Source organism: Rhodnius prolixus, unplaced genomic scaffold (genome assembly GCF_049639745.1).
Source record: "Rhodnius prolixus isolate KJV_2025 unplaced genomic scaffold, Rpr scaffold_2, whole genome shotgun sequence".
Taxonomy (NCBI): Eukaryota; Metazoa; Arthropoda; class Insecta; order Hemiptera; family Reduviidae; genus Rhodnius; species Rhodnius prolixus.
The window spans coordinates 55,971,524-55,986,254 of NW_027411592.1; the positions used below are offsets into that span (position 1 = coordinate 55,971,524).

The 14,731-nt window shown below is 34.5% G+C and overlaps 1 protein-coding gene and 1 long non-coding RNA gene across 3 annotated transcripts in view; one reads left to right on the top strand and one right to left on the bottom strand.

The window, feature by feature from the left end:
- Positions 1-14,731, top strand: part of LOC141450037 (uncharacterized) — a 300,684-nt gene that overhangs the window by 272,908 nt on the left and 13,045 nt on the right. The window lies entirely within an intron of this gene.
- Positions 1-14,731, bottom strand: part of LOC141450035 (uncharacterized) — a 233,999-nt gene that overhangs the window by 173,416 nt on the left and 45,852 nt on the right. The window contains exon 1 of one of the 2 annotated variants that reach the window (XM_074120035.1): positions 868-2,643. The exons of the other annotated variant lie outside the window; for it this stretch is intronic. Coding sequence (XP_073976136.1) covers positions 868-1,201 — 334 coding nt within the window. The 5' untranslated portion in view covers positions 1,202-2,643. Of the gene's footprint in view, positions 1-867; positions 2,644-14,731 lie in introns of those variants that run through there. 2 annotated transcript variants of the gene reach the window in all.

The window sequence follows — 14,731 nt, forward strand, 5'->3', positions numbered from 1 at the left end:
AATAAATAATAAAAATTAAATATAATTGATAAAAATAAATGCAATTTATAATTAAAAGGAATGAATGGACAATTAAAAATCGTAAACTCCTGAACGTCTTTGTTTTTAAACAAAAACAAAAAATACGAAAGTGGTTCTCTCGTGTTTTGTGGTAAACTGAAAAACCTTTTCTTACTAATATTGAAGTTCATTCATTAGATAAGCTTAAAGTAGTTCTTTTTTATTGGAATGTTTTATTTTATTGTTTTCAAAATTTATTTAATGAAAACAAAAACAAAAAAACAAAATACGAAAGTGTTTTGTTATATACTGAAAAAATGTTTTACTAATATTGAAGTTCATTCATAAGATAAGCTTAGTTCTTTTTTATTGGAATGTTTTATTTTATTGTTTTCAAAATTTATTTAATGAAAACAAAAACAAAAAAACAAAATACGAAAGTGTTTTGTTATATACTGAAAAAATGTATTGAAGTTCATTCATAAGATAAGCTTAGTTCTTTTTTATTGGAATGTTTTATTTTATTGTTTTCAAAATTTATTTAATGAAAACAAAAACAAAAAAACAAAATACGAAAGTGTTTTGTTATATACTGAAAAAATGTATTGAAGTTCATTCATAAGATAAGCTTAGTTCTTTTTTATTGGAATGTTTTATTTTATTGTTTTCAAAATTTATTTAATGAAAACAAAAATGTAGAGTTTATTAAAAAACTAAAAGGTAGAAATAAAACAAAAATTGCAAAAAAATAACAATAAAAAAATTAGCGATAAACAATAATAACAATAAAAAAATTAGCGATAAACAATAATAACAATAAAAAAATTAGCGATAAACAATAATAACAAAAAAACCAAAAAAACTCACAACTGTCTGGTGTTTGTTGATAGTAGTTTTGCGTCTCCGGTGGTACAGTTGTAGTCGTTGTTGTTGTTGTTGTTGATGATGTTGTTGATTCAGCTGGTTGTATTATTGTTTGTTGATGTACAATAACTTCTTCTTCTTCTTCTTCTAGCTGTTGTTGCTGTTGCTGTTGTTGATGATGTAGATGATGGTGGTGATGATGGTGATGGTGATGATGATGATGATGTGGATTTGACTCGTTATTATTATTACCGTTATTGATGTTATCTTCGCAACAATTGTCTTTTTGACCTTGATACTTGTTGCACGTTTTTTTCACCATATAACAACGCGGCATTGTCCGTTCTAATTGTTTGTTTTGTAATGTTGATGATGGTATATGATGAGTTTTGGTGTTATTTTGATGATTTCTTTTTTTTTTTTGGATAGTTTTGAAAGTTTTTATGATCGATGGTGGTATTTTTGAGATTTTTTTTATTTAATTTTTTTTTTTTTTTGATTAGCAATTGATGTGATTATTACTATATTTTTTTTCTTTTTTTTTTAAATTATACAGTCAAATTAATAATCAAACTATTATATTTATATAAAAATAAATATTCAAACCGTCATTTCAGGAATGTTCTGGGTAATGTTTCTAGCAGTGTCCACTTTATTTTGGTTTTTTTTTGAGTGTGTGTGTCCAATTTCGATCTTTTCTTTGTTATTTTTCTTGATTAATATCTAGTTTTAATATCTTTTAAATAATCATTTGTTACTTTTTACACTTTTAAAGTTCTTCTTTTTCTTTTTTGTTTCCTTCTTTTAAAAAATAAAAAATAAAGAAAAAATCACAGGTTAGAGATTCGTTGTAGCGTTTTCACCTCACACGATAATTCCAGGATTTACACTGTTTCTTCTCACGGTATTTTTTTTAATCTTCTTTGTTTTTTAGGCACGGTTTACGAGAGCGGAGTGGTTATTTTCTTTAAAGTTTTCTTTAATTAACATATACAAGAGATTAGTTTGTTTTTTGGTATGTACGATTTTTGATTTAAAACATTAACAAGAAAGAGAAGGGAAAAAATAATAAAACCAAAAAAAAGGAGAATTCGAGAAAAAGAGAGAGACAGAGAGAGGAAATAAGATAACGCTGGCCCGAAAGAATAGGCGACGGCGATATCACGCAGTGATAAACTGGCCGCATCCACCACTCCCTGTGGAGTGAATCGGCGGGGGTAGCCACCCTGCTGTGTGTAGGGCGCATGCGCGCATCCCAACCGATATACTCTCTGGCGAGATTCCTCCCCCTACTAATATCGACCCGTACCGCCACCTGTTACCGACGCTCCAGCTATCGATTTGGTTTTTGAGGGGGGTGGCGCGGATGATGGTGGTAGTGGTTCCTTGTAGAGGGGAGGGAGAAATACTTCGCTCACTCACTCACTTCCACATTGGAATCACCACCCCCTACACCGACATCCCAAGCAATTGGCCTCCCTCCACTCACTACTACAGTTACAACTACTACAAGGTTCTCTCTAGGCCTCCTCGTACTTCCAAGATAGTGTTTGTTCGGCCGTGTGTCCACGCTACCCTTAACCCATAGTCACCCTTAAGTTGTGCTCTGTGCAGCTCATCATCATCATCATCCTCCTCCTCCTGGAGTTTCTCTCTCGTCCTCCTCCGTGACATGTCTAAATTTGTGTTACGTTTGTATTTTCACCACCCAAAACTGGGCCTAAAACTTGCCTAACTACTACCTCTCTCTCTCACTCCTGTGTAACCCCCATTTTCCACCGTTACCATCCCAAACTTTCCTATATCTACTATAAACCCAAATATACCTAGTCGTACTAATTACACACTTATCACCTTAATCTCTAAACACTATCCTCAGGCTGTCCATTGACCAAATCACAAGTAATGTTTCAACCAATTTTTCTGAAATGCTGCGGCGAGTCATTTCTTAGATTCGTTTTTCTTTTTTTTGATACCCAACCTTTACTAGATAGACCTGTGTTCTTACCGTAATTTCCAAAATTACGTTTTGAGGACACTCTAAAGCTGGAAACATAGTGGAGCGGCAAGCAAAGCGGCGAAAACAAATACACAAGTTAACGTATGGGGCCGCACATAACGTGGGGAGCAAAGCGAAGAGAGTAGAGGCACGCTACCAAGAGAGACAGTAGAGTAACGCGTTGTGACTTGTTTCATTTCTTCGCTCTCATCGCGCTCAATTTCCAAAGGTTAAAATGGGATATTGCTGCACTTATTGGTGTAGTTTTTTAAAAGAAACCTTTGTGGGACCAAAAGGATCCTCTACATCACAACCGACTTGTGTTGGATAAGGAATGGGACTGGATTAATGGGGTTAACATTGTAATTCGTCCTTTTCTTGATTAACACGCCTTGTACACTGGTTTGTATGTAATTACAAATATTGAAATATACATTCTAAAATACGCATGAAACTTGCCAGGATGCTCCCGAAGTTGTTGGTACTAGTGACAGAATTCACCAATTTCATGTCTAGTCCTGTTTATATCATGAACACTGCAGCTACTGCTTTTAAGCTGCTGTAAATACCAAATTTTCTAGGAAGAATTTTCGAATAGAAATAATCGAAAGGAGAAACGCGACTAAACTCGTCATTATGTGCAAGCGACTTCGTTGCTCGCCGCTCTCTCTGATTTGAAGCATCTGTCATAGCCAATTCACGATGTTTCCAGCCTAAGTGAAAAAAAAGGTAATTTCTCCAAAAAATGTTACAAGACATTTCAAGAATGAAAAAAAAATCGCTAGAAACTGAAGCTTTATATTCAAATAATTGGGCTCCTCTATTAAGAGACCCAATTAGATTGCAAGCTATTAAAAAAAATAAAAAAAAATGGCAGCTTCATGACAAAACCATTGCGAAGATAAAACTATTGTGGCTCAACAGTAAGGGGTGTTAATAGTTTTGCCCGGGGTAGTCAATTGCTTTTAGCACAGCCCTGCCTTAGTATCATCATAGTGGACACACTGAAGACTATAGTAAAGTAAAGTAATTGCCAATTTTTTAAAGGCGGGCTTTGCGTCTAACTACCAAATTTGGTGTATTGGACCGAGGCGACTAGCAAACATACTTTACTATAAATTTCTCATATTACCCATTAAATAAAATCCAAGGCCTAAGACCGGGGGAATCGAACCCACTAAACCAACAATACATCTAAGCATTGCGGGTCTAGTCTCTTAACCGCTCGGCTATTGTGGCGCCCAACTGTCGCCTATATACAATCCTAAATTTCCAAAAAAGTAACTAAGCCAAAAACTTTAACTAAGATTAGTGACAGCTGCTTTATCCAAGAGTTCACACCAAATTCATTTTTAAAAACCCATCATAAAACTTAAGTTTATAACACCCACCCACTCACTGTTACTGTGTTTAATATTAATGAATGAAAATCCAGCTTAAATTAACTCCCCAAACTATAGTAGTATGCAAGACGCTTTCGTCTTTATCTCGCATTAATTCACCAACAAGTTGTAAGTCTGTGCCATAACCTTGGAGACAGCAGCACCGGCGGCGGTGTAAGGATATTAAGATACGTTTTACTGATACTAACCCAAGATGTGGTATATATGTATATATAGCATTCATAATCCCTAATATAAAGCTAATCATATATTATGTTTTGTGCGTGATAATAATTTGGTTAATATTCGGAGCTTATGGTGCAATATTTCACTTTTAATACATTCATAATTTAATATAATCGGCGATTATTAAAATTAAGAAATAATTAGAAAATTAAATCGTACTTTTTCTTTAAAAAAAAAAAAAAATACCTAATTAAATTTTAAATTAACAGATGCAGATTAATAATAATAGAGTAATAATACTTCTGCTAATTGGTTTAGCGGTTTATTGATCAACTGAATTGGTTAAATCAAGCGGAATATCCGGTTATTTTAAAATAAAATCAATTAAAACTAAATTAATGCTACTAAATTAAATAAAAAAACGCACTTTTTTTTTTTAAATCTTCTTACTCAAAGAGGAAGTATTACAATAGATATTAAGTATTCAAACGGAAGTAATCTATTCTTGGTTACCAATAAACCCGAAAAAGTTTTCTTTTTTTTTTACAAACTGCTGAGTTGTGTGACGTTGTCAGCAATATTCAAAAAACGGAAATAATAAAATTTTCTTTCGATTTTAGCCGCCGTAGTACGCATAATTGTATCCCTGTAATCCGGTTTTAGAACTTACATTCATTACCAGAGACAGAATAATCAGTTTATTGTACAATTGTTTCCGTTTCATACAAATATTTGCTGACAAAGATATTATTTTTTAAAAAAAAGTTTTAATATTTCCTTTAGGTACCTGCCAGGAAAATTTAGCAGGTGATCTGGTCAGAAGGGCCAAAAAAAAAATTTCTCAGAAAAAGGGAAAAAGGGAAAATTTCTCTCAAAAGTGCCACTATTATTGTGATTTTCAGTCTTATTATAAAATATTAACATGGATTTGACGATTTGCTAATATTCAGACTTAGGGAGGAGGGGGGAAAACTACGTGAATTTGAAAGCGTAAATTTCCATGGAGTTTTTCCAGTTCATCGCAAATTTCTGGAATACCATACCAGCCAGTGTCTTTAAACAACGTAAAACCGCAACTACTTTTGGGAAAAAAACTATAACTTATTTCAATAACTATTTTTTGTTCTCCAGAAAATTCTTGGAAGCATGGAAAGGGTGGGCCCTTTAAAGTTTTCTAATTTCCCCCCCCCCGTTTATTTTTGCTACAATCAGCGCGTTGGCGCTATAAGTATCAGGAATTACAGAACCAATGAAGCAAACGAGTGGAGCAATTAACCCAGAGGTAACACTCCAAAACATTAGACTGTTAGTCACTCTCTTCACTTGAGAGGAGATCACGAGGCTACACTGTCTTTTAAGACGTCTTGTCCCCGGGTTATCAGGAAGAGTTCTTGAAGAAAGATTTTGGAGCTAGAGGATTTATATGAGATTGCAGGTTGATGTGTGGAGTTTTCTGTATCGTGTTTTCAGCAAATTGTGCGACAGAAAAGGAATGTTAAGGTCAGTTTGTATAGTCCAGGTTGGAGATATAAAATGGAGCGTTTACAATAGTTCGAAGTATTTTAGATTGAAGGGACTGAATCCTTTGGAGATTGGAAGGCGACAGCTATATTCCATACACCCAGATAGGTTTCAAAATAGAAGTATAAATTAGTCTTTTGTTGTCCAGAGAGAGTTTTGATCTTTCGTCTAAAAGTCTTTTAAGTAGACGTTGGCGTCTAATATTTAGTTCTGTACTTTTTAGTCTAGTGTGGTTTATTCCCCGCAGAATTTTCTAAATGTATTTTATTTATTTATTTATTTTTTAGCCATTAATAGGAGCTTGCAATTCCAATAAGAATTTTGAAAAATTCAATGGATGCTGGACTGAGATGAGGGGTACATTAAGTTGAGAAGGGGGGCTATTTCAAAAGAAAAAAAAAAATCTTCTTGAGTATGTAACAGATCCTATAAAGACTTTCGAGTGTTTAGAATAAAGGTACAGAATAGATTCTTTTGAATATTTTTTTCAGAGTTGAAAGGTTACGATTAGAAATTTTATATTTAACCCCTTATTCCTCCCAGAGAAAAAAAAGGAAGAAAAGTGAGAACATACTTCTGTTCAAGTTATGCGACCCAATCCAGCCGGCAGACCCAGTAGATTTGGGCAAGAAGAACCTGAAGAAACTGTATGCAACAACAATTTCAATAAGATCTCCATTTTCTAAGATGGTAGTTAGATTTGGAACTCATTGAATAGGCCAAAACACCACACTCTCTTGCATCTTATTCCCGGCACTTTTACGGCCAACCCTTTCCCTTTAAAAAAAAAAAAGGGTTAATTTAAGGGAAACGTGCGCTATTTTGGGAAATCAACGATGTTTCTCTTTTGAAGCTCTCTTATAGTGAATGATAAAGGAAAAGCGGAAAAAGCAACGCTAAACTCAGTTGGTTAGCCGAATAACAAACGAATAGTGTTTTCCTTAAAAAAAGAAAAGAAACCAGAGTTCTGTGGTTCTATCAAAGATAATTTTCTTATATAAAACCCTTATAGCCCTTTTTCTCTTTCCCTACATTGTTCCGCTTAACCAACCTTTTGTGCTTTTTCCTTTTTTCTTTTTTTGTTCTTTCATTTCTCTTTTACTAAGAATTTAGGTGATTTCGTAGTTTCAGTTTTTATTGACGAGAAATATTCACTGCAACCTAGATGTAAGTGGAAATTAGATTCCAGTTTGGGTAGGAAGTATTTGAAAGTGTCAAATCTAAATACTTTGCCTCTTAATTCCTCTTATTAGAGGAATGTTCTAAGAACAATAAATTATCACAAATTTATGAACATTATATTAACAAAGAATTTCAATAAAATTACTGAATATCCAACATAACTAAATTGTATTCAAATGAATAAAAATAAAATAAATCTTTTGTACATTCCCCTTGGAATAACTGGCCATGATATTGTAAAAATTTATTATTTCCCTAATTGGTATGCAATGTAAAATGTAACACACATTGGATATTATAATAAAATTTGTCGCGTGAAGCACAAAATATGCAGATTGATTGATTTATCTCTCTCTCTATCATTCTCTCTCACTCGGACACTAATCACATTTTATTTTTTAATCATCCTGAGAATTGATTGGTTTAAATATGGATGGAGAATTTTAAATTAACAATTTTTAATAATTTATGGCGTTGATTATTTATTTAATTATATTGTATATACTCGTATATGCATGTATGTAGTATAGTTCTATATTACGTGGGGCAAACTCGCCTGTCTAAGCTATGTACAGCTTCGAGTACCCCTGAAAAGCTCAATCTGTGCGAAATCCCGAATCGAATGACACCTCCACGCGTTTATGAGGCGCTACGTTCTTTACAAAAAAGGAAAAAGAACAAGAAGAACAAAGATTATTTTTAAAAATGCCTTTTTTGCCCATTTTTGGGGGGTTTAATTTAATCTACTTCGTTGTAAAAATATTATAGTTATAATCAAGGGTATACGCTATATATATTTTAAAGAAAAATTGGGGAAAACATGGTCAAAGTTGGGTGTTTTTTTTAATGTTACACTTAAAACTGTCCGGTTTTTTTTTTTCCAATTATGTCAGATTTAACCAGATTTCTCAGGAAGAGGAGGAAACGGCCACTCTCACTGGCTGTTCGATTGCGTTGCAATCGAGTGATTGTGCTAAGAAAACCTTTGGATCTTAGGAGACCAAAGGAGATAGTAGTGCAAAAACGAACTAGTAGGGAAAGTCCCTCATACTCTTTAGCAGGGAAGGGTTCGTGTACTAGATCCAAAAAAGGGAGCTAGCACAATAAGCCTCTTTTGGTTGCGCTGCCGTGGGGCGTAAGTTCCGTCCAGATTCTAAACAGATTTTTAAAAAGTGGTTAAACTCATGTTTTAAAGTAATCGCCTATTTTTTCAGACGGAGCTTTACGTCCAACTACCAAATTAGGTGTCGTGGACGGAGGTGACTAGCAAACATACCATTCAAATATTAACCATTAAATGAAATCCAAGGTGTCTAGACCGGGAATTGAACCCACTAAACCAACAATACATCTTAGCATTGCGGGTCTAGTATCTTAATCGCTCGGCTACCGTGGCGCCTAACTCATGTTTTAATTTTGATTTCATTTCAAGAAAGATGCTTTTAGCAAATAATTTTCAAATAACCTTTCAATAAGTAACTCTCTGTCTCCATATACGATTAATCAACTAATCAATCTAATCCATAAATAGTTTAACAGGAATTCATTCAATAAGATTTTAACACGAAAAGAATTTTGATTGGATGTCATTCATCCAATAGTATTGCGCGATCCACATTATTGGCTGTTCAATAAAATGGTTCAACCAATTATCATCGTATTTTATTAAATAAATAAATAAATAAAACAGTTTTAAAAAAAACTCTGGCAGAGTCTATTAATCAGTAAAGAATAATGTCTTTTACTTTAAACATTTGCTACGTTTTCCATTCGACTTTTCCAACCCGTTTCTCACACTCTCTCTCTCTGGCTATGTACTCCGCTATTGGTTCACATTTATTTTGTTCTAGTTATTGGGTTTTTCCGATTGATATGTGTGTGTGGAGGGGAGGGGGAAGCGGTGAGGTTTCTTGGGTTTTAGATGGTTAGACTGGTTTTTATATATATATATATATAAGGGAGAGCGTCAACCGTTCTAAAGTAGATCCTTTTCAATTTTAGCCTGTCAGTTGTCATTGACACATTGCCAGCGTTGCGCCGTCATTGGCGCCGCTAGTTTCAATCCTTGCCACTCCCGCGTTTTGGTATTTTGTGTCGCTGAACTCACTTCCTCCACCTCTCTCTCTCACTCACTCTCTCTCTCCCAATTTCCTATTCCTTTTCTTTTCTTCATCACTATAACATCTTCTATTTTACATCAATCACTGTTAATGTCGAAGGTCATACTCCAGGGAAACTTGAAAACTCCATATCCTTATATTTGTGAGCGTTTTTTTTTTCAGGAAAAATCTGATTGTTTACGCTTTTCTTTTTTTCGCAAATTTTCTCAAACATTTCCTTTCCTTTCACAAGTTTTTTTTTAAAAAAAGAAGAAGTTTATTAATAGATGTTTCTGCAAAGTACTTTCAAATAAAAGTACTTCATTTGATTACAGTTGGACACAATCAATCAATGGTAAATTCATTTGATTTAAGTTGTACACACAGTTATATGGTCTACTCTGGGAGGGCATGAATTTACAATGATAGTAAATGGGATGACCCGAAATGAACCTACGTCATCTTTGCTACCTTTAATATTGATAATATTCATGTTTTCATATATACATACACAGAGTGAACCATTTAAAACGCACCAATCGCTTATCACTTTTTAGGAAAGCGGAATTCTGGAAAAACCCACGATGTAAAGTATATGATTTTTTTTTGGGGGGGGTCTAGTTTTCAAATTTTCCAACCCCGATGCTGTAACCTCATTTTTACCGCAGTTACGGCCCAAAAAAACTGATCGAGGTTTCCATAAGGACCACCGGTTTTGGCAATGATTATGAAAACTACGTAAATAATTGTGAAAAATGGCGTATGACCCCGTTTCGATATCCCTAAATATTTGTCGAGATATTTAAGATCAAAGTTACAATTTTATCTTATTCATGATTGGTTTCAGTATAAAATTTTTCCATCAGAAATACACGTTTTGGGTAGGTCCTCTGGCTGCAAAAAATGTTATTGGTGATGCACAGAAATTTGTACGCTTTCAGCAGCAAAGAATGCGCAGCAGAAGAACTAAAACGGAATATATATGTATTTAGAACTTGCTGAGACTTTTTTTGGAGCATTTCCTGAAGGATATGAGGTGTGGCTATTGAATAACGAGACTAATGCTGCTACAGAAAAACTATGCATGCGCCAAATCTTGACCGACAGCTATGCAGCGTAAAGCCTTCTCTTTCGATTGCAACGTCTCACGTGTTTGTAGACAAAATCTGTCTGACCGGAACCGTCGTTTTGTGTAAGAAGTGTTTAGTTTCGTTTTGCCGTGATAACATGATACTGCACATGTAGTAAAGAAACGAATTGTCGTGAAATTTCACATCAAAACTTGATAAAATCGCTACTGAAACTTGATCTTTTATTTAAAAGAAGTTTATGGCGATGAATGTTTTTCACGTGCGCGAGTTTTTTGAGTGGTTCAAGTGGTTTCCAAGATGGCCGAGAAGACGTCGGAGATGATGACCGCCCGGGTCGCTCTTCCACGTCCAAAAACGGATGAAAATATCAATGATAATTAATCAACATTACTACCGTGAGCTGCTTGCTCAACTCCGTGAAAGAGTAAGGAAAAAAACGACCCGATTTGTGGAAGAACAAGTCACGGGGTTCTCCATCTCACACTGTATTGTCTGTCAAGACGACGTTTCTAGCCAAGTACAACATCCCAGTTTTAGGATCCCCAAAGTCAAATCTGCATTAAAAGGAGCACACGATTTCAGTCCGTTGAAGCTGTGAAAGAAAAAGCGGCACGTGTCATGGCAGGTGCTCACAGAAAAAGACTTCCAGCACTGTTTCAGAACAATGGTAAATTCGCATGGAGCGTTGTAGGGATAGGTGAGGAATGTATATTGAAGGTGATAATAACTAAATATGAATATAGTTTTACAGCAACAGTCTCGTTATTTAATAGCCACACCTCGTACTGTAAAGCCAGCCCAATTTCAATGCCCTTAGCGTCAAGCACTAGTATAATATAAATTTATTTTCTATAGCCACTTATCTGATATTTCTATGGTGTCTATAGATTTTTCATATTACCAATGTTGCTGGTACATTCTCAGCGCTTAAAAAAAAAGAAAAAAAGATGGTGACTATGAAAGAAAAGGTAGGGAAATAGGTCATAGTTCAAGTTCCATTATGTTGAATATTATGCGAAAGAAAGCTGAACCACTTATAGTAGTTTGATCTTATCCAGTTTCCATTTGAATAGTATAGCTGGAAAGATTGCCGGTGATCAAGGGATGCTGGAAAGTATGTCGCGTATAGTTTTATATCTACTTTACATACGTATGTGCATATGTGTTTACAATCACTTGAGCACAACTACAAAAGAACTATAAAAGTTATCTATAGTGGATATTGAACGAAATCCTAGGGAATCTATTACTGCGCAAGAAAAGAAAAGGAAATATACACGCATTTTGCGCACAGACAGACCCACCAACATACACTGGCACGTAATTCTATCTCTTTCTAATAATTCAACACTTTAGCCGGTGGCAGTTTTTATTCAACAGCAATATACGAGTATAGATATATATATATATGTGCGCTGTAAGATTGAATGTAGGTGTGTATTAAGTGTAAGGATGAAGGAATGAGATCTGTGCACGTGTTAGGATAGTAGCTCATGCAGTAACTGGAGAAACAGTATCAGGTTTTGTTCGCACACAGAGTGTGTACCTGCACTGCGGACATCAAATATCTCTCCTCTCTCTCTTTCTCTCGCTCACTCTCCCATTGTCACGCCCTCTGGCTCTCTCACTCGCTCCTTACGCTAGCAGAGAGAGAGACAGCCTACCTTCACTACTGCCAACTTAACACTCCCACTATTACATTTTATCTAATATTTATATTACTAACACTAGGCCAATATTTCTCCCAATTTATAATAAATATGTATTATCCCCTCCTTTTTTTTTGTGTGTACTTCCGTAGGATACAAAGTAACAGGACGATTTGCGATCTTGTCAAATTGTCGATTTCGATTTTTTTTTTTTTTCTTTTTTCTACCGGAAAATTAAATTTTTTGTATCCACTGATGATGACTAAAGCTTAGTTTTTAAACCAAGCGAAATGACAATCACATTTCTACCTCATCTGTTTTAATTTTGAGCACTTCCGTTATGTATTTATTATAATTTTTGAAGTTTCTATTTATTTCTTTATTTTTTTAATAATAAAATTATCAAAATTTACTTTAAAGTAATGCCCATTTTTTCAGGCCGGCCTTACGTCCAACTACCAATTAGGTGTCGTGGACGGTGGCGACTAGCAAACATACTTTACCATTAATTTCACATATAAACCATCAATATGCTTAGATCAGGGGAATCGAACCCACTAAACCAACAATACATCTTAGCTTTGCGGGTCTAGCCTATAACCGCCTAACATACTTTACTATAAATTTCTCATATTAACCATTAAATAAAATCCAAGGCCTAGACACAGAGAATCGAACCCACTAAACCAACAATACATCTCAGCTTTGCGGATCTAGTCTACTGTGGCGCCTTAAAATTTATTTTAATTTAAATGCAATTGTCCCGGTGAGAATGAAAGTGACGTAAGTCCATTTTTTTATTGAAATCAAGGTAACGGACAAGGCTTTGTATTCTAAAACAACTGTTTTGTTTAGAGTGACAATGCAGTAAGTTCTTAGTGCACTTATTGGCCATCAGGAGAAGCACAAAGTTTTAGTACTTACTCAAAAGCTCATACTGTTTAGAATGACAGTGGCGTAAGTCCACCAGATTGTTTGTTTCTTTATGACTGATTTCTTGGTGAAGTTTATTGTCGTGTGGTGTTAACTAGTACATTGTTACGTGGTTTTAGTTAACTAAAAATTAAAAATAAGCCTCAGTTTTGGTGTTATTAGTTAAATTTTAATTTCGATTTTTTTTTTTTAATTTATTTACTTTCACAACTGCAGTATATTACATACAACATGATAATAGATAAGTACATGAATAGCATGAGGGGAGAATTCACTCATTCCCAAAGAGGAGTTCACTATTGTGCACTAGCACTTACTTCATTTAGAAGATCGCGTGGCCACCTGCGCTTCAGTCGTCTTGGAGAATATTCAGGCAATGCAGTAAGTTGGGCATACTAGTGGATTAGGATGTGAGGTGATTGATGTGTGGAATTTAATATAACGGGATCTTACAGCTTTTGAAACAAGGAAATCTCGGTGCAAGGTAGAGTTAGGGACATAGTAAGGAGCATTTGCAATTCGACGGAGTGTTTTTGACTGGGAGGATTGGATTCTGTAGATATTGGAAGCTTTAGCTGAGCCCCAAAGTTCCATTCCCGTAAGTCCAGTCAGGTTTCAGTATCATAGTGTAGTTAAGTCATTTATTCTGTAGTGAGAGTTTAGATCGCTTGTCGAGAAGTCTAGAGAGAAGTCTGAATCGTCTGTTCAGTTTATTCGGAGAGAGAGATGACTGTTGATTGAAGAGAATTGGTAGGATTAGTTGGGATCAGATTGTGTTGAAGACAGTTTATTATTAGAATTGCATTGCCCCCCCCTATGGACAGTATCATCAGGGTGATCAGTTCTGTGGATAGTGTAGTCGGTCATGTTGAAACAAGATCTGCTAGTAAAATGAGTCTCTGTGATGAGTCTTCTTCATTTAGAAGCATTGGTTTATGGAATAAAACCCTTAAAATTGGTTTTAAATGCCGCTTTGTTTAACACCTTGCGCCAGATATGATGAAAATGACAATGGAGTAAGTCACATTTTTGCATTTTCTAAAATAATTTAAAATTCCATTACATTCTAATATGCACCAAAAAATTTGATTTTATGTAATAATAATAAAAACTAGAACAATAAAGCTCTTTTTATTATCTGCATTTTTTTACAGAGCAAAACACAAAACTCGTTTTTATCTCAAAACTGCTCAAAATGGACTTACGCCACTTTCATTCTCACCGGGACATATATCTCTCTAATGTGCCATTACTGTTCACTTTACTGTCTTACCACCTACATAAGAAACAATTGAGGGATAAAATTTCCAATTTAAAGAAAATCAGCGGTAGAAAATAATGAAATAGATAACTAAACTTACTTACGAAACCAAATTTGAAAGGAAAAATGGATGGACAAATGATATTCTGGTACGTACCTGTAAACAGAAAAATGGTAATTAGAAAAAACAGGAAAAGTAGTAATAGCTTCACAAATATTAAACTTATCTAGGGCACAGGGTGGCAAAAATAGAAAAGAAAAAGAAGAAAAGTTTGGAAAGGCCGGAGGAGAAGAGGCTAATTAACGAATTTAAAACGAATACTTCCAGTGAAAATCGACAATCTTGCACAATTGCCATACTTCCTTTTAAGAGAGAGAGAGAGAGAGAAAAAAAAATAAAACTTCCTCTTTACAAATATTTTACTCGGATTCGAAATAAAAGTTTAAGAAAATTTCCAAAAATCTAATTAGATAATCTTCACAGAGATTTTCATTTCCTGTTTACCACCAATAACGATGCAAAGAACAAAAGATATTTATCAGTATTTTAAAATCTCAGTAAAT